The sequence below is a fragment of the Phodopus roborovskii genome, unplaced genomic scaffold (genome assembly GCF_943737965.1).
Source record: "Phodopus roborovskii unplaced genomic scaffold, PHOROB, whole genome shotgun sequence".
Lineage (NCBI taxonomy): Eukaryota > Metazoa > Chordata > Mammalia > Rodentia > Cricetidae > Phodopus > Phodopus roborovskii.
In genome coordinates, this window is record NW_026126638.1 from 691,915 (window position 1) to 711,020 (window position 19,106).

General features: G+C 46.9%; 1 protein-coding gene across 1 annotated transcript in view; it reads left to right on the top strand.

Moving 5' to 3' along the window:
- Lpcat3 (lysophosphatidylcholine acyltransferase 3) overlaps positions 1-19,106 on the top strand; it is a 34,094-nt gene that overhangs the window by 13,525 nt on the left and 1,463 nt on the right. Inside the window, exons 2-9 of the mRNA XM_051173276.1 lie at positions 14,431-14,538; positions 15,625-15,731; positions 16,419-16,512; positions 16,668-16,705; positions 17,115-17,293; positions 17,923-18,031; positions 18,613-18,699; positions 18,790-18,956. Of these exons, the coding sequence (XP_051029233.1) occupies positions 14,431-14,538; positions 15,625-15,731; positions 16,419-16,512; positions 16,668-16,705; positions 17,115-17,293; positions 17,923-18,031; positions 18,613-18,699; positions 18,790-18,956 (889 nt within the window). The remainder of the gene's footprint in view (positions 1-14,430; positions 14,539-15,624; positions 15,732-16,418; positions 16,513-16,667; positions 16,706-17,114; positions 17,294-17,922; positions 18,032-18,612; positions 18,700-18,789; positions 18,957-19,106) is intronic.

Here is a 19,106-nt window from a genome sequence, read left to right on the forward strand (position 1 = left end):
TTAAATCTGTATTTAAAATCATTAGGAAGATCTCCAGCTCTGTCTCATTAAACAGAAGCATTTGATGAAAATAAAAATTGGGAGGGTACTGCTGGTACGTGTTAGGTGGTTTTTAATTAGACCAGTTTCAAGTTTTTTGTTTTGTTTAGTTTTGCTTTTTGGTTTTTACGCGACAGGGTTTCTCTATGTAGCCTTGGCTGTCTAGAACTCACTGTGTAGACCTGGCTGCTGTGGAGCTTACTGGGTAGGACGGTTGGCCTTGGGCTTCTTTCCTTACTATCTCCATTACTTGAGTGCTAGAATCACAGGCATGCGTCATCATGCCAGCTTAGGCAGTAGTGGGGATTGAACCCAGGGCTTTATGCATGGTAAACAAACTCTCTGCTTAATGAGTTGTAACTCTCTCACACACAAACACCTGTCTTGGAAAATATTTTTATAGAACTCAAGCTCCTGGGTTTATACTAGAAATCCTCCTGCCTCCACCTCCCTAATGCTATGATTACAGGCCTGCACCACCACACCCACCCAGCTCCTCTTTATCTATTCGTTTGTTTAGTTTTGGCTTTTTGAGGTAGATTTCTCTGTATGTCCCTGGCTGTCCTGGAACTCATTCTGTAGGCCAGGCTGGCCTCAAACTCAGAGATCTGCCTGCCTCTGCCTTTCAAATGCTGGAATTAAAGGCATGTGCCACCACCACAAGCTCTTTTTATTTTCTATTAAAAACATGCAGAGGAGAGCAAGAATCAGACAGTTCTGGCTACTTTTTCTCCTGGCAGCATCATAACTAGGCAACACGGAGCTTATTATTTTATTAGCAGAGACACCTGTTGAACAAAGGCATTTCACCTACCTTGTTTGTGTTTGCAAAAGTCCCTAGTAAAGGCAAGGACGCAGTGTTAGGGAAAGTTGAAAAGAATCCATGTGATTAATAAAACCTGGCAGTGAGACAGACCAAGCAGGCCTTAAGCAGTTCTAGCCCGGAACAGAGCAGAGAGACTGGAATGGACTTTTCCCTGGAAATCAGGGCTGTAAATAAAGAGAGCAAAGCCTTGGTTAGACTCTTTGAGAGAGAACAATAACCCTATAACCTAAGAAGCAAAATTGGGCATAAAAGCCAGACAGGGATGGTGAACATCTTTAATATCTGCACTTAGAAGGCAGAGACAGGTGGATCTCAGTGAGTTTGAGGCCAGAAGAATCAAGGCTACACATAGACACTGACCCTGTGTCAAAACAAAACAAACAAGAAACTGTTCACAAGGGCCAGAGATGGCTCATGCAGCCACTAAGAGTGCTTCTTGCTCTTCCAGGGGACCCAGGTTCAGTTCCCAGCACCCACATCGGGCAGCTCACAACTGCCTGTAAGTCCAGCTCCATGAGGATCTGGTCTCCTCGGGCATTTGCACTCATGTGAACATTCCCACACACAAACACACACAATCTTTTTAAAATGGGGTAAAGCAATTCCAAGAGGCGAGAAGGCAAAGGTGGGGACAATAAGATATGAGAGCGATGAGTAAGCCGAAGTAGACTGGCTCCTCTCAGGGCCACTGACTTGAGTTTTACACCTAAGCATGTTAATAATGAGCAAGAAGAGCAAGGGTCCCTGTGCTGTGACACTTCCCCATTCTGAGCCCGTGAGCCAGAAGTAACTGTTTATCCCCAAGTGCAGACGACTCATCCTGCTGCCTCTCCCTTCAGATTTTCTTGGGAGGTGACACCCACATCCCAGCTGGCTTCCCTGGGAGTCACATCCCTGGCAGAGTCTTCTCAGACTGGCCTTGCTAGGGCTAGTATCCTTCCCTGCCTGACCATAGATTTATTGTGTGACTTTCAACTTGTTTTGTTTTGTTTTAATGCAGGATTTTTGGTATCTGAAGATTATACATAAGAGTCTTGGGTTTTTGTTTTGTTTTTCTTTCTTTGTTTTTCTTTTTGTTTTGTTTTGTTTTGGTGGGTGGTTGCCACAGGGTTTCTCTATTTAACAGGGTTGCCTGTCCTGGAATTCGATTTGTAGACCAGGCTGGCCTCAAACTCACTAAGATTCTCCTGCCTCTGCCTCTGCCTCCCAAGTGCTGGAGTTAAAGGCATGCACCCCCTCACCCCCCCCCCCCGCTTGTTTTTTGTTTTTTAAGGAAAAGTGACATCAAGGCATGATGGCACACACTTTTAAACCCAGCCCTCAAGAGACAGAGGCTGGAGAGATGGCTCAGTGGTTAAGAGCACTGACTGTTTTTGCAGAGGACCTGGGTTCAGTTCCCAGCACCCTCACTGGGCAGCTCACAACTGTCTGAAACTGCAGCTCCAGGGGATCTGACACCCTTTGACCTCCTCCCAGACAGACAGACAGACAGGTAAATAAACACACAAATAAGTAATAATTAACATTTTAAAAACAAACTTTTTAAAATGGCTTTTTAAAAAGAATAGGCTGAAGGAAGCAGATAGATCTCTGTGAGTTCAAGGCCAGCCTGGCCTACAGAGCAAGCTCCAGGACAGCCAAGGCTGCAGAGAGAAACCCTATCTCAAAAAAACAGAGCAACAAACAAAAGCCAGACATGAAACAAAAAAATCAAGGTTTAAAAGAACACAAAATCCACTGGGAGTTGGTGACTCACACCTTTAATCCCAGCACTCAGGAGGCAGAGGTAAGCCTGGTCTACAGAGTGAGTTCCCGGACAGCCAGAGAGAGCTGTTACACAGAGAAACTCTGTCTCGAAAAACTAAAAAAATATAAATTAAAAAAACAAGGCAAGTTGATTGTGCATGTCTGCAATCCCACCATCCTGTAGACTGAGCTGGGAAGCCATCAGAGCCTAAAAACATTTCAGACATTACCCAGTTTTTAATAAGTTGGGTATCAATGTGCTTATATGAAATATTTGAACATTTATGAGTATATATCTTCAAGTTATTTAAAGTGTAATATTCTCTCACTAATGCATAGGGCTGCAGTCTGAGTGATTCCCATCAAACCTTGTGTCTGTTTCTATACATACACACCAGTGATGAAGCTTAATTGTTAAATTAGGTACAGTGAGGATCAGTAATAATAATAAAGGAGCAATTATAAAATTGTACTATGCCTTAGTTAGGGTTTTATTGCTGTGAAGAGACACCATGACTGAGGCAGCTCCTATAAAGTAAGACATTTAATTGGGGTGACTCGCTTACAGTTTTAGTTGTTCAGTCCATTATCGTCATGGCATGTGGGCAGACATGGTCCTGGAGAGGGAGCTGAGACACCCACATCTTGTAGGCCACAGCAAGTTGACTGAGACACTGGTCGACATCCTGAGCATAGGAAACCTCAAAGCCCACCCCCACAGTGACACACGCTTCCTCCAACAAACCGTGCTTCTTAGTAGTACCAGTCCCTATGAGATTACGGGGGCCAGTTACATTCAGACTGCCACACACCATAATAAAAATTGTTATACATGTAGATACATACATAGATACATATCTTACTGTACTGTAACTCTTCAGCTACCCATAGTGGCTCACACCTATAATCCAGCACTTGGGAGACTGAGGTAGAAGGACTGCCATGAGTTTGAGGCAGCCTTGGCTCCCTCAGTCAGAGCTACAGCATGAGACCAGCCTCGATAAGTAGGTGGGTGGGTAGGTAGATGGATGGATAGATAGATAGGTAGGTAAGTAGATAGGCAGATGGATGGATGGATGATAGATAGATAGGTAGGTAGGTAGGTAGAAAAACAAACTTCCGCCTTTTCACCTGAAGGGAGTGGTTTATGGCTTCTCTGGCATGTCTCAGTAGCCAGTGTCACAACTCTCACGCTTTGGTTAAATAAGATGTAGGTTACTCTTGTTTGTATACGGACACTAATGTGAATCTGCCGTGTGACATCCAAGTGTTACATGACTGATAGGTGGGTAGCATATACAGCATGGACGCCCTAGGTAAAAGGCTGGAGAGGCCATGTCAGTGTAAGGGTTATTCACACTCCTCAGAGTAATATATATAATTTGGAGATTTGTTTATTCTTGAAATTTTCCATTCAGCAAAATGTTGTGTAGCAACTGAAACCGTGGAGGGGAAAGCCTGAGATAAAGGGTTTTCTGTAATTGTACGGTGCTCTGACAAGCTTTCTTTCTTTATTATTAGTGTAGGTAGGGGTGTGCATGGCACTCCTTTGGAGGTCAGAGGACAACTCTGATGTCTGTTCTCTTGCCACCTTTGTGTGGGTTCAAGGGATCAAATTTGGGTCATCAGGTCACACTTAAGTCATACCACAAGGACTTTTACCCCTGAGCCGTCTCTGCAGCTCAAGTATTGTCATTTAATCTGCAGAATGACCTGCAAGATGCCTGGTACTTCCGTGGTTCAGAAATGAATATGGTAAGGTACAAACAAAGAATGTGAGTAGCTTTCTCAGACTGTAGATCTGAATCTTGACTGGACCACTCTGATTCCAGTGCCCAGATAATCTGGCTGGAAGCTGCTGGAAGCTGGTGTAATTTGCAAAGAATTAAAATGTGATTAAATGCCCAGATTAGTAGCGACAGGAGGGTCATTTATCTTTCCTAGGCAGATAGGGTCTTTGAGTGTCTCAAAGTCAGTCTGAATGTCATGTCACACTTCTACTAAGATGGAAAAATAACATTGTGTCAGTCCTTGTATGTTACTGTTGTAGGGAAACACTGCAGTCTAGATGGCTGGCGGGAAGACACTCTTGAGTTTGCCTTTGCTGTCTGATCAGCCTGGAAGTACTCCTGAATGAATAAGCTGGTGATGGAGAGCCTAACCCCGTGTCCGCACCCTTCTCTCATTCAGCTTTTGCTGATACTGGTCAAGCCACCAGGTTTCATTGATCAGCCATTAGCTTCCCAAGGAGAGCATTGGGCTTGAATGGAAACAGTAAATACTTTGGGGAAGTTAGGGTTAGATTGTTTTGATGGCTTGAGGAACCAAAAAAAAAAAAAGTACTTTTTATAGTTGGTTTTGTTGTTCTTGTCTGAAACTGGGTCTCATGTAGCCCCAGCTGGCCTGAAATCCTGCTCCTCTGCCTCAGCCTCCCAAGTACTGGGATTTAGAGATATACACTATCTATCCTTGGTTTTAAAAATTGTTAACATTCACAAAAATACTTTTTCTTTTCCACCATTCATTAGTTCATCTTCAAAATATCACCCTTCAGCCCCAGGTGTGGTAGGGCACGCCGGGAACCCCAACAGTCCCAGCACTAAAGAGGCAGGAGGATCGATCGGGAGTTAAAAGTTTAGGAATAATTAGCCTTGGTTCCCTTGTAAGTTTCAGCCAGCATGGGCTATATAATACCAAGATCCTGTCTCTAAAATGAGTAAATCAAAATCATCACTAAATCCCCAGCCCAGAGCTGTAGCTCAGTGGAAGAGCTAGCTGTCGGCCTAGCACACATGAGACCCAGGTTTCAATCTCCAATGCTGCAAAATAGCAATAACTTCTCCTATTCCTCTTCATTCCCAGGACGCTTGACCACTTGTCCTGGTTTCCTCAGTCCCTTGTCACTGCTATCAAAATGCTGGAGATACTCAGCCCCAGGGTAGAGAAGGGAACTGAGTACTCAATAATTAGACTAACGAAGGACAGGAAAGCACTTACGTGTTGCATTAAAACGAAGCGACTTTGTTTTGATATTGTGGGTCCTTGAGTTCCTGGGCTCAAACCATGTAGCTTCCCAACTAGCTGGGACTGCAGGCAGATGTCACCAGCACTGCGCCCACCTTAATGTTTTAAAGTGAGGAGTTAAGCAAGCATAAAAATGGGTGTTAAGCAAGCATGAAAATGGGTGTGTGTGTGCCTGTGAACAAATGCAGATTGTTATCTAAAGCCCAGAGACTGTAGCTGCAGTTTTAAAAGGGAACAGTTTGTTATATTAATGACACTGCTCCTAGGTCACTGCCAAGTTCCAAGGCATGTGGCAAGAGTTTTAGAATGAAGTCAGGTGCAGCGGATTCTAATTTGAGTCCTGCTCTATTAACTTCAGCACACCAGTTATCCCCTTTGGGGCTCAGTTTCTTATCTGTCTAATGAAGGGTTTGAGCATGATTTCCAAGGTTTCTTCAGTTCGAGGAATCTGTGACTCAGCTGAAGATTTGCAAGGTTGCTGGAGTGCGAAGGTACAGTGGCAGCTTGCCGAGACTACCAGGCAGGCTTAATCTGGTGATCACAAAGAAACTTTCTGAGCATATCCAGAGCTGAGCGACAGTAACCAAAAGGATGCCAAAGAGCCAGGCTTGGTGCCTCACTTTTCTTTTTGAGAGTGACATCTCTCTACATAGTCCTGGCTGTCCTTGAACTCACAATGTAGCACTGGGAGATCCATCTAGTGCTGGGATTAGAGGTGTGCTCCAGTTTGCCCAGTTTGGTGCCTCACATTTGTAATGCCCTCCATTCGGGAGTTAGAGGCAGGAGGATTAGGAGCTAAAAACCTGACACAGCTACATAGTGAGTTTGAAACCAGCCGGGCCATCATGAGACCCTGCCTCAAAACAAACAAAAATCAAAAGAATGTCATAAATTTCCAGCTCTGGTCTCCGTGGGCAGCTACACTTACTCCCACAGTTCTGTAATTTCCTTACGTCTTCACTCATTTATTTGTTGTGTACATGAATATATTCAAGCATTTGAGTGTCGTGGCACACACGGCGGAGTGCAGAGGACCACCTGTAGGAGTTGGTTCTCTCCTTCCACCATGCAGGCCCCAGGAATTCCACTCAGGCCCTCCGGTTACCCACTGAGCCATCTGAATGGTATCTGTGACATCTGCTGTGAATAAAGTGTGTGGGAGTTAGGGGGGGCACACAGGGTTTCTCCCCGACTGTCCTGGAACTAGCCCTGTAGACCAGGCTGGCCTCTAACTCAGAGATCCGCCTGCCTCTGCCTCCCGAGTGCTGAGATGAAAGGTGTGCACCACCACTCCCCAGATGAATAAGTTTTTCCAGGTCTGACACGGCCTTCCTTCTCACACGTGTGGGAGCCTGATTTGCTTCATTGTTTTTTTCTGGGGGCTCTTTGTTTCTTCCTCAGGCTCTTTGGCCTCCATTCCCTTAAATTAGGCATTTGCCAGCATTCAGCCTTTGGTGTGCTTTTTTTTTTTTTTTTTTTTTTTTTTTTTTGGTCTGATCTTTATGTTTATCTTTCTTCCTGGTTTTATCTATTACCAACAATACCGTGGTAGCCAGCCAATCTCCGTGTCACTCTGAGTGGCACCACCTTCTTCCTAACCCCCAACCAAGTCAAGCGACACAGGACCTTGAGATAAGGAGCTGAAATCAAGTCAGGTACAGATGAGTGTAGTGAGACTCATGGGCAGTGGGTTCCATGCTTTCAACACACATCGATCTCTGCCTTTTCTCTAAAACGGGTGAGCTTGTGTCTGCACTGTGGACTTTATCCTTTCCCATGTCTCTCCTGATCACACCTTTAAAAGAAAAAGGGCTGAGTGTCAGGTGGTGCATGGCTTGAATATCAACACCCAAAAGGCAGAGGCAAACAGATCTCTATGAGTTCGAGGCCACCTGTTCACACAGTCAGTTCTAGGACAGCCAGGGCCACACAGTGAACCCTTGTTTTTATAACAAAAAAAAAAAAAAGTAAGGAGGCTGAGCTGGGGCTGTTAGAATACCTGGGGAACACACACACAAGGCCATGGGTTCAATCCCAAGCACCACAAAAAGCAAAAGGGGGTTTGAATTGCCTATGCTGAACAGTATCCCAGGATACCACAGAAGTAAAATACCGCGTACCGTATGTGTGTGAGAGAGAGAGAGGAGAGAGGGAGAGAGAGGGAGAGATCTCCAAGTGACAAGCTCATGGGGGCCTCTGCCTCATCTAGGATTCAGAGGGGAGAATATCATGAGTTACATTGCAGGGTTCATTAGAACCGAAAAAGTCAAGACCAGGCATACCTGTAATCCTGGCACTTGGGAGGCTGGGGCATGATTACAAGTTTGAGTTCTACAGAGTTCCAGGCTAAACAAACAGCAAGATTCTGTCTCAATATATATATATATTTATATTACACACACACACACTCACACTTGGTTAAGGTGATTGGTTTGCCATGCAGTGTGTCAAGAAAACTTACAGCAGTTTAGTTAATTGGCTTTATCTTTGACTCAAAGAGCAGGGAATCCACACAGTGAGAACAAAGGTTGATTTATAAAAGGGCTGGCTGGCACTTGACTCAAGCCTGAAAACCAAGTACAGGTAAAAGCAGGGAACTTTTTCCTGAGCACCACAGAGTATACACACCACCACATGACTCACAGGTGTGCACACCACCACACAAACACTAAAGCAGATTCTTTTTAATGTAGATTGCCTGGTTTATTTAAACTGGCTGTCCGAGGCCCCTCTGCAAAAGGAGGCTGGGAGGCTAAGCCAGTCAGGGAGCTCCGGAAGTCAGAGGGTAAAGGAGCTAACTGAGCACCCAGAGCAGCCCTACTAGGGACAGCTTCACTCTAGTATCCAGGCCGCATGAAGCCTGCTCCACTCATGGCCTGTGCATAGGACCTGACACCTCCTTGTTGGTGTTGCGCTGGGCTGGATTGAACCACGAGCGTTTGGTGCTCAGCCAGCTACCCCCTGTGCTGCAGTTGCTGACCTTTTAGGAGTGACTCCAGAGTTCTCTGCACAAAGGAGCAGGAAAGCAAATGTGGAAAGGCAGCAGGTGGCTCTGCCCTGAGGTCCTGATCCAGCCCTCGAGCCACAGTTGCTCTTGTACCCTAATAACTTCTTTTTGAGATGTATTTTTATGTTGGGGAATCTGTGCATCTTCAATGCACTTCCCTGTTTCCTTGTCTTGGCCTCTTGCTCCTGGAAATGCCTTTTTCACCTCAACTCTGGCCATGATTGGTCTCGTCTCTAAACCCTATGGTATTGACATGTCCATACCATTAGCACTTGCCACAGAACATAATTGACACTTCTCTTACCTCTAAAGGCAAGCTGCAAGCTCCTTAAGAGTAAAAAGTGCAGGGCAGGGGTGGCGCACACCTTTAATCCCAGCACTCACGAGGCAGAGGCAGGAGGATCTCCTGAGTTAGAGGCCATCCTGATCTACAGAGCAAGTTCCAGGGCAGCCAAGGCTACACAGAGAAACCCTGTCTCTTGGAGGAAAGAAAAGAAAAAAAGGTGTTTCTAAGTTTGCCATATTCCTCTTAATGCTTAAAGTGATGTTAGCTACGGTGGCACACACCAAACTTTAATCCCAGCACTTGGGAGGCAGACGCAGGTGGATTTCTGAGTTTGAGGCCAGCCAAGGCTACACATTGAGGCCCTGTTTAAAAATAAAAATAAGATAAAATACCATGGGGAAGGCGCCAAGGGGCACAGGTTTTGCTGTGCAGCAGCTCAGCTTGCACCTAGCGGGTCCAAGCTATCCCCGAGCAGGCACCCACGAAAGATGACGAGTGGGTACCAAATGTGAAAGTCAAGAGCAGGGTCTAAGCCAGAGAAGACATCTGATGGGTAGACTGCGTATGGATGGGACTAGACTGTACAACTGTCTGAGATCACTGGATACGTCACTGTTCGGGCAGAGGTGACAGAGCTACAGTAGATGCTCATTTCACTCATGAGAGCACACCTCAAAACGACTGCATCCACGAAGCTTGAAGTGACAGCAGAGCAGCAGGACAAGGGTTCAGATCAATCTGTTTCCCTCTAGTGTCCCCAGATCGGCTACCAATGCAATGCCTTAACTTAGTAACACACAGCTGCAACCCAGAAACTCCTAGATCGATGTAACTCCAAGGCTGGACTTGGACTGTGCCTCCAACGTAAAAGAGAGCTGTCGGGTGCTGGACGGACGGCTCAGGGTGAAAGGACTTGGCAACCTGAGTTCAGTCCTCAAAACCTATGTAAAGGTGAAAGGAGAGAACAGATACCACAAAATTGTCCTTTGACCTCTGCACAAGCACTGTGGCACACCAGTGCCCACACGCACACTCAACGCAGTAATGATAAGAGCTATCTTAGAATGCTTGCCTAGCATCTGTGAGGCCCCAGGGTCAAACTCTGGAGCCAAGAAGGGGGAAAGGCATGGTATGATTGACAGAAAAGCACTGGGGGATGACCCTGAAGGTAAAGCGCCTGTGTGCAACCCTGACAACCTGAGCCCCATCCCTGGAACCTATGTAAAGGCCACATGATGTGGTTAGTGTGTGTAAGGAAACCGGTGCAACATAGGAAACAGCCCCTGGGGGTCAATAACTGTTGGCCAAACACACAAAATATAAATGTGGAGATGGAGAGCTGAATCCACAGCTCAGTGTGCTTGCTGCTCTTCCGTCCCTAACTCTAGTTCGAGGAGATCCTACACCCTCTACCAAACTCTGCAGGCACCAGGTACATACATGGTGTACATACATATATTCAGGCAAAACACTCTTATACATGAAATAAATCTTAAAAATTTTTATCTATGTAAAGTACAGCGGAGAGCATGTTGTCAGATATCCAAAGGCATAAAATAAAAGATGTATTATATGCAGTAGTATGTAGTGACTTGCCAAACGAGTCTTACCTTATGTGCCAGACAATTAAGTCCTAAATCCATAATACATTAAGACATGCGTTCACTGCAGTCTGAAGGACACATTTAACTGAGTTTTGAAGAATGGCCAGCATTTTGCTTTGTAGAGGTCAGAGGAGGCTGTTTCAGATAGAAAATCAGCTTTAGTTATACGACATTTCAGATAGTATGAATATCACACTAAAAATGACCAGGGAGGAGCCAGGGGATATGGGACTAAAATAGGGAAAGTTGGGACTGGTGGTTTGGCATGAAGATCATATTAAGTTGTGTGCGCATAGCAGAGTTTCCACAGAGGCAATATAGCAAACATAGGTAAGTTTGGGTGTTTTAAGAGCCAGGAAAAATTCTTCAGTGGGGTGTGGCACAATTTAGCTCTTGCCTAGCTTGTGTGAGGCCCTAGGGTCCATCGTCCCCCCCAGGGGGGTGTTCTGTGGAACTGATAGCAACAGCTGTCCAGCAACACATAGCACTTGGAATTCCATCTTCTTCCTCTCACTTGACAAACAGTGTATTTTCTTTGGCCTCCCCCATGTGATTTACTGACTGACCCAGTGGGGCCATATCATATGCCTGAAGAGTTCATAAATGGCTACTACAGGGATGGAAGACAGAACGTGTCCGATTTTAATGAAAACAGTTTGCTTCTGTTCTCTTCAAATGGAGCCTCGCGACTTTAGATGAATGAGTAACTGTACAAGAGCTACACAGGAAATAGGAACATTTTCAGTGTGACATCCCTAGTCCCAAACACACAGACCACAGTGACCAGGAAACCCAGCCTCACAGTGCTGCTGACCTGCTGTACCCTTAGTCCATGTGCCTAGCTGCAGCCCCAGGAAGAGCCACCCTGAGCCTGTGGCAGCAGCCTGACGTACAGTACACGGCACGTCCTGGACTCAGCGATCTTGTTAGACCGAGGCTTCTCATCCACGTTCTTTGGCCAAGGGTGTGCATTAGAGCCTGAGGCTTTACTTCTGAAGGCCCTCCTTAACAGTCACAAAGGAGAAAGCTGAAGTAGTACTGCCTCAGGTTCTCTGAACCCTCTGGGGTCATTGAAACCAGTTTGGTGAGATGAACCACTGGCCTGTCAAACTGAGAAGTCCCTGCTTGAGGCCCATCTTTAGGATTTTAGCAAGGTGGTGCTGAAGCTGGCTGCTCATCAGTTGCTTGCAGCTCGTTTTCAAATACACACCCTTCCCAGTTAGACTCTGATGGGCAAACAGGTATGCTGAGCTTTGATGTTCACCACTGTATCAAGTACTAGTTCCCACAAAGAAGGACTTAAGAAACAGCTTGTAGGACACCACTCTTCCTAAAAACAGTACCTCCCTGAAGGGATGACCCAGCCGCCAGGCCAAAGCCTGCTGAGTTAGTTGAGAGGCAGCCAAGGGTAAGGTTTGGTGTTTACATACCCACCATGGGCAGGGGTGGTCACAGCAACTCACCCAGCAGTTCATCCCCTGCTTCCCTTGGCAGCTTCCGCTGGCTTTGCCCTTCTCTCTTGTGGCCTTGGGGCTCTTAGTGACTCCGCTTGTTCTTTCTGTTTGCCAGGTCCTCAACTTCTCACATTTTCTCGAATCTGCAGCAGTACTTGACTGTGCCGGACTGAACAACCTGCACCCTTCCCAACTTCCCAGACCGGAAGGTAGCAAACAGGTCCCTTAAGCAGCCAGAGCCAAAGCTACCAGGCCTATATGCTAAGTCCACAAGAGCACACGCAAGACCCATGGTTCCTGTCATGTGTCTTTTCTTGGTCTTTCTAAAGCCCATGGGAAGTTAGAAATAGGGAGAGGAACTATTCTTGGCAGGCCTGTTGAAAGCTCACGAAGTGACTGTTGATCCCAGAATAGCAAGGGAAAGGACAGAAAAACTGGGAGGGAGATGCAAGAACTCAGGACACTGTGAGTCCTCTACTGTTGAAGCAACTTCCCACACGCCAGGGGGCAGAAAGTCAGCAAGACTCTGCTCTGAAATAGTGACACGTCATCAAGAAATGCTAGATTACGCTGGTGAGCCCCAGCACTCTGGAGGCTTGCTGGGGCTGGAACATGGCCTCCTCATTCAACTATTCACCAGCTTTCTGTTTTCGATGGTTTTCTTCACTACCTGAGCTTGGCTGTCCTGGAACTTGCTCTTTAGACCAGCATGTCCTTGAACTGAAATCCACCTGCCTCTGCCTTCTGAGTCCTAGGATTAAAGGCTCACTACCACACCCAGCTCTAAACTTTTCTCTAATTCCTTTTCACAAGTTGGAAGCTTAGCTTGGTGGGGTCTTGCCCTGAGATCACCATTCCATTCATTTTATCTAGAATCAGCGCCCCCCCCCCAACCCCTGGGTTTTTTTGTTTGTTTGCTTTGCTTTGCTTTTTGAGACAGGGTATTGCTTTGGAGCCTGTCCTGAAACTCTGTAGACCAGGCTGCCCTCACAAAGATCTGCCTGCCTCTGTCTCCCAAGTGCTGGGACTAAAGGCGTGCGGCCAGGCTTTTTAAAAATCTTTTTATCTCCTGGAACACTGGGTTTAGCTCCATTAAACTCCCTGGTACTCCTATTCTCCTCAAGCTATACATTTTGTATTTTTCCTTGCTCAGCTTTCTACTTTTCATTATACATCTGTATAAAGACTGGCCACTAATAGCCACATGACAGTCAATGCTAGGCTGTTTTGAAATCCTTCTGCCAAAGCTTTTATCCATATCTCTTCAATTTAGCCTCTGGAAGATCTTTTTGGACAAAGAGAAAACATAGCCACATTCTATGCCAAGCTATCACAAGAACAGTGTACACCGCTTACAAATATTCTCCTCTGAAAACTCTTGAACCAGCCCCCCACAGTTCAAATCACCCTCAGCACCGTTGCTACTAGTGTGGCCCATTAAGCCTCACTAAAGTGTCCAGTTGTTTTCCTGCTCCAGAGTCCCAAAGTGTTCTATACTCCTCCTAGCAAAAGCATGGTCTGGCCTATCACAGCAATACCCCACTCCTGGTGCGAACTTCTGTCTTAGGGTTTATTGCTGTGAAGAGGTAGCATGACCTTTGAGGACTTTTTTTTTTTTTTTTTTCTCTCTCAACATAGGGTTTCTTTGTGTGGTCCCAGCTATCCTAGAACTTGCTCTGTAGACCAGGCTGTCCTCATACTCAAGAAACCCACCTGCCTCTGCCTCCTGAGTGCTGGGATTAAAGGTGTGTGGGCTGCCACCGCCCAGTTTATTTTCATTCAAGCCACCACACTGGGGAAGCACTCTACCAACAGATAGGTATTCACCTGTGTAGTCTAGGCTGGCCTCAGACTTTAAGATTCTCCTGCCTCAGTACCTTGGGTGCTAAGATTAGTGTTAGCCACTATAGTGGAATCAGTTTTATATTGCCTCACTTAAAAAAAAAATACTTGCAGTTCAATAGGCAGTGGTGGTGCATTCCTTTAATCCCAGTACTTGGAGGACAGAGGCAGATGGATCTCTGAATTGAACGCCAGCCTGTCTAGAGTGAGTTCCATGACAACCAGGACTTTACAGAGAAACCCTGTCTCAAACAAAGCAAAAAGTTGTAGTTCTAAATTATATTTACAAAAAGAAAATTGGTTTGTGGGAGTACTGTTTTGTGTTCTCTGTTAGCATCCATACAATGTATTTCTTTTGAGTGCCAGAGAGATGGTTCAGTGGGTAAAGAGCACTTGTCAAGTAAGCATGGAGCCCTGAGTGTGACCCTGAATTCACTTACAGGGGAGACAGCGGACTCCACAAACATGGTCTGACACGGCATACGTGCATGAATGTACCCACACACATATACACACACACAATAATACGGTTTCCTTGACCCTGTTTTTCCCTCTCTGGCACCAGGCACAAGTAACCCTTTTCCTGTTTTTCTCCCATCTAGGATACCCCTTGGCTCTGTTCTACCGGCATTACCTTTTCTACAAGGACAGCTACCTCATCCATCTCTTCCATGCTTTGACAGGCCTCTCAATTGCTTATTTCAACTTTGGTAAGTGAGAGGATTGAGCAGGGACACTGCCTTAAGAAGCTAGCTGGAAAGGAATGGGCCAGAACAAAACCCCCTTGAGAGAAACTCGTAAGATTCTGAAGTTCTGATTCTTAAAGCATATATATATATATATATATATTCTTAAAGCATATATATATATAGCATATATATATATATATGGGTCAGGAGAGGTGGCTCAGCAGTTAAGAGCACTTGCTCTTCCAGAGGACTCAAGTTCAGTCCAGCATTCGTGTCAAGTGCTCAGAACCACTTGTAACTCCAGTTCCAGGGGACATGGTGTGCTCCTCTGACTACATGGGCACACACATGTATGTATGCACATAAATAAGAATAAAGATTTTCAAACATTTGGATAAATAGTCTTTTAAATAATTCAAAATAAGATACACTAATATTCTTCTCCTCTGACAACTCTTGAGCCAGGTCCCCACAGTTCAAATCATCCTTGGCACCACATATATCAAAACATCACTTGGTGTAGCTCATCAGGATGTACATTTTTATGTACCAGTTACGAAGTAAACTTTGTGTTAGGCATTGTGGCGCACACCTTTAATCCCAGCACTCAGGAGGCAGAGAGGGCCAGCTTGGTCTACATAGTGAGTTCCAGGCCAATCACGGCTACATAGAGAGACCCTGTCTCAAAAATAATAATGATAATATATTTACCATACTTAGGGACTGATGAGATGGCTCAGTAGGTAAAAGCACATGACGACCTTCTCACACGGTGGAAGATCACCAACTCCCTCTAGTTGCCCTTTGACCTCCACACTTACCATGGCATACCCACACATAAATAGACCCGTGCTGACCTCAGACAATGATGATCTTGACCCTCCTGCCTCTACTCCCCACGTGTTGGGTTGCAAGCATGGAACACCATGCCTGGTCCTTTGCAGCTGGGGATCGAAGCCAGGGCTTCCTGCTTGCTAGGCAGGCATGCTACCAACTGAGCTACATCGCCACCTCTGGCGTTGCTTTCTGTGTTCTTTTTCTGTGGTTGGGAATGTCAGGAGGAACGGGCACCAAGACCCTGAATGCTGCTCTCTTCTCTGCACCCAGGCCACCAGTTCTACCACTCCTTGCTGTGTGTTGTACTTCAGTTCCTCATCCTGCGACTCATGGGCCGCACCATCACTGCCATTCTCACTACCCTTTGCTTCCAGATGGTAAATTTTTCTCGTAGCAGCTCAGGTCACATCCGACAGAAGGTGTGGGGAGGGGCAAGGCAGGGTGGTAGCACGGTGACCTAGGAGATGTAGCCTGTGATTCCTCCTCCCAACGCACAGCAGTCTGGCTGTGGGCAGGTCGCTCATCACAGGCAGAAACTCATCCCTGGTCTCAGGACTGTGCCATCGGGTGCCTTGGTTCTCACCAGGTTTAGTCCAGCTGAGCATGAGGGCAGTCACTCAAAGGCAAGGCAGAAAACTAATTTAGAGGAGCTGAAGGAGCGAAGCATGTAATGTCCATCTGTCGCCCTAAGCAAGTCGACCCTCACTGCAGTTAAAAACATTTGTGGGTTTCGTTTATTGAGGTGGGTCTCACTATGTACCCGAGGCCAGATTCAAACTCTAGCTCAAACTGGCTTTAGTCTCTCTCAAGTGCCAGGGTTCTAGGTCTGCACCAGCAGGCCAGGCTCATAGGAACTTCCTAACGTTCTAAATGATGGGACCAGAAGAAAGGAAAATGAAGGAATACAGAGAATTCTGAGCAAGTAGAAAATTAAGAAGTTGGGCATGGTGGCATGGGCTTCGAAGGCTAAGACAGGACTATGAGCTGGAGGTCAAAGACCACCACCGAATAAAGAAAGAAAACATGGGGAGAGAAGGAAGGAAATAAAGCTTCTCCTCGCCTAGGCCTACCTTCTTGCTGGGTATTACTACACAGCCACCGGTGACTATGACATCAAGTGGACAATGCCACATTGTGTCCTGACGTTGAAGCTAATCGGTAAGTGCAAAGGTACTGCCTTCCTCCTTTACAGCTGGACCCCTCCCCCACAGAGCCAAAATAAACTCTACTCATGTTGCTGCCATGCTGGCTACAGTCTGTCCACAGACCACATCCTCATGTCTACTCCCCTCTTCCCTTCTGTCTTTGCTCAGGTCTGTGTATTGACTACTATGATGGAGGCAAAGACAGGGTAAGTATCCACTCTGGCAGAAAGGCTAAGGATTAACCAGGTTAGGAAAGGCTGTTGTCTCCCAAAGACTGGACCTGCCACCAGGGTGGCGCCTCTGCCTCACTCCCTCACCTGTGAGCTATCTTTCAGATAGCAACCGGGCAAGGAGCAACCAGGGTAACTTGTCCAGAATCCAGCTTTTGCACAAGTTCAAAGATCAAGGCCAGCAAGGCATTTGTCACAGCAACCACAGGCAGCCATTAGCTAAGCTACCCCACACATTTGCACATAAAGAAACATTTCCCCACCCTCGCCCCACAAGAGACACCTACTGCTGCCCCAGGCAGTAGGGCACAGGTTGGGAATGCTCAGGGTGGCTCTTGGTAAGATTCAAGGCAGTCCTGAACCGTGCATTCTCTTATTGGCATAGGATTCCCTGACCTCTGAGCAACAGAAATATGCCATTCGGGGTGTCCCTTCCCTGCTGGAAGTTGCTGGCTTCTCCTACTTCTATGGCGCCTTCTTGGTAGGACCGCAGTTCTCAATGAACCACTACATGAAGCTGGTGCAGGGACAGTTGACTGACGTGCCAGGGAACATACCAGACAGGTAATTCCCCTCCTGCTCAGGTCCTCTCCGTGTGGATATGGCACCCACACAGTCACTTCTGAAGTGACTTCATTTCTTAAAGGCCAGCTAGCACATTGGCCCCATCGCGAAGTGTCACGTGAGCAATGTCTCCACACTCCTCAGCTTAGACTGCCCCAGCCATTCTTGCTGACCCTCAAGTACCAATTTAAATGCCTCAGGGTTTTGCCCACCAGTTTTGCCCCTCCCTTTAAAGCCCCCTCTTACATAGGGAGACCCTGTTCAATATACAAGATGTATACTTAATCAAAGATATTGCAAAAAAGCCACTAGAATTCCTTCAGTGAACTGAGTTTAGAGGAGTTGAAATTGCTAGCTGTTCTGTACATGGCTTTTTTAGCCTTAAGCACTGAGAAGCCCAGTGCCCTGAAGGCTAAACACAAGCCCCCACACTGGCCCTCCTGCCCTCACTCCTGCAACTCAGGTTCGCAAGTAGCCAAGCACACAGAGCTTTCTGGAAACAGCTTTGGGCACAGGGACCCTGGTGCCACTGCCTGTGCTGCCACGCCCTGAAACGCTCCTTTCCGTGACTGCAGGTCAGAGGGTGAAGGGTGAGGCTCTGCTGTCTGTGACCCACTTCTTCTTTCCAGCACCATAGCTGCTCTCAAGCGCCTGAGTCTGGGCCTTGTGTACCTGGTGGGCTACACCCTGCTGAGCCCCCACATCACAGAAGACTATCTTCTCACCCAAGACTATGATGTGAGTGGCCGGCTTCCCAGTGTGACTCCTGCCTCACAGAAAGGGAGAAAGAAGCAGAGAGGGCCCTGCAGGTAGACAAGTAGGCCACGCCATCTACAGATGAGTGCCCAGGCCTTCAGCAGCAGGGACAAACCTTCGTAGGTCCAGGGCAGCGCCAGGGGTACTTTAGCACAGCCTTTGCCTTGCTTTATGCCAGGTGACTTCTTACTGGTGGCTCTGTAGCCTAGTGTTTTATTTTTAGCTGACAGACCTATGGACTTGTCTGAAGAGTTTGTGCTCGGGGATTTGGGGGGAGGGGGGAGTGATTGCTCCAGTCTCCCTGAAAAGCTCACAGCGGCTCCATATCCATTCTGGGTAGCTGACTCTGAAAATGAACACCAGCTGTGGATATATAGACTAGGTCCATCTGTACAGGCAGTATAAATGCCTGCTGTGAGTAGAGGGCAGGTGGATGTTGGTGCCTCCTGGCTGGGTATAGACAGGTAGGCACACGTTGCATGGCACACGTGCCATCAGGAACTGGTAGGAGTGAAGTTTGGGGGACAGTCCCATCCTTAATGCTCATGTGCTCTCTTCTCAAGCACCGCCCTTTCTGGTTCCGCTGCATGTACATGCTGGTCTGGGGCAAGTTCGTGCTGTACAAATACGTCACCTGTTGGCTGGTCACAGTAAGTAGGAACGATAAGTCATATTTAGACAAGCTGGGGGTGGGGGACTGAGAGGACAGTGACAAGACCCAAAGCTGCCTTTCCCCTCAGGAAGGAGTGTGCATTTTGTCAGGGCTGGGCTTTAATGGCTTTGAAGAAAATGGGAATGCAAAGTGGGATGCCTGTGCCAACATGAAAGTATGGCTCTTTGAAACAACTCCTCGATTCACCGGCACCATCGCCTCTTTCAACATCAATACCAATGCCTGGGTAGCACGGTAAGCATTGGGGGGACTGGGCCCAGACTCCTTCCTCCCTGCTAAGCTTATTCTCACTGAGGCAACTCCCTCCCCACCCCACCCCCCAAAAAAGAAAAAATTCCTCAAGCCTTGGCTGCAAATCCGGGTCTTGCCATTGTTTATGCCCTC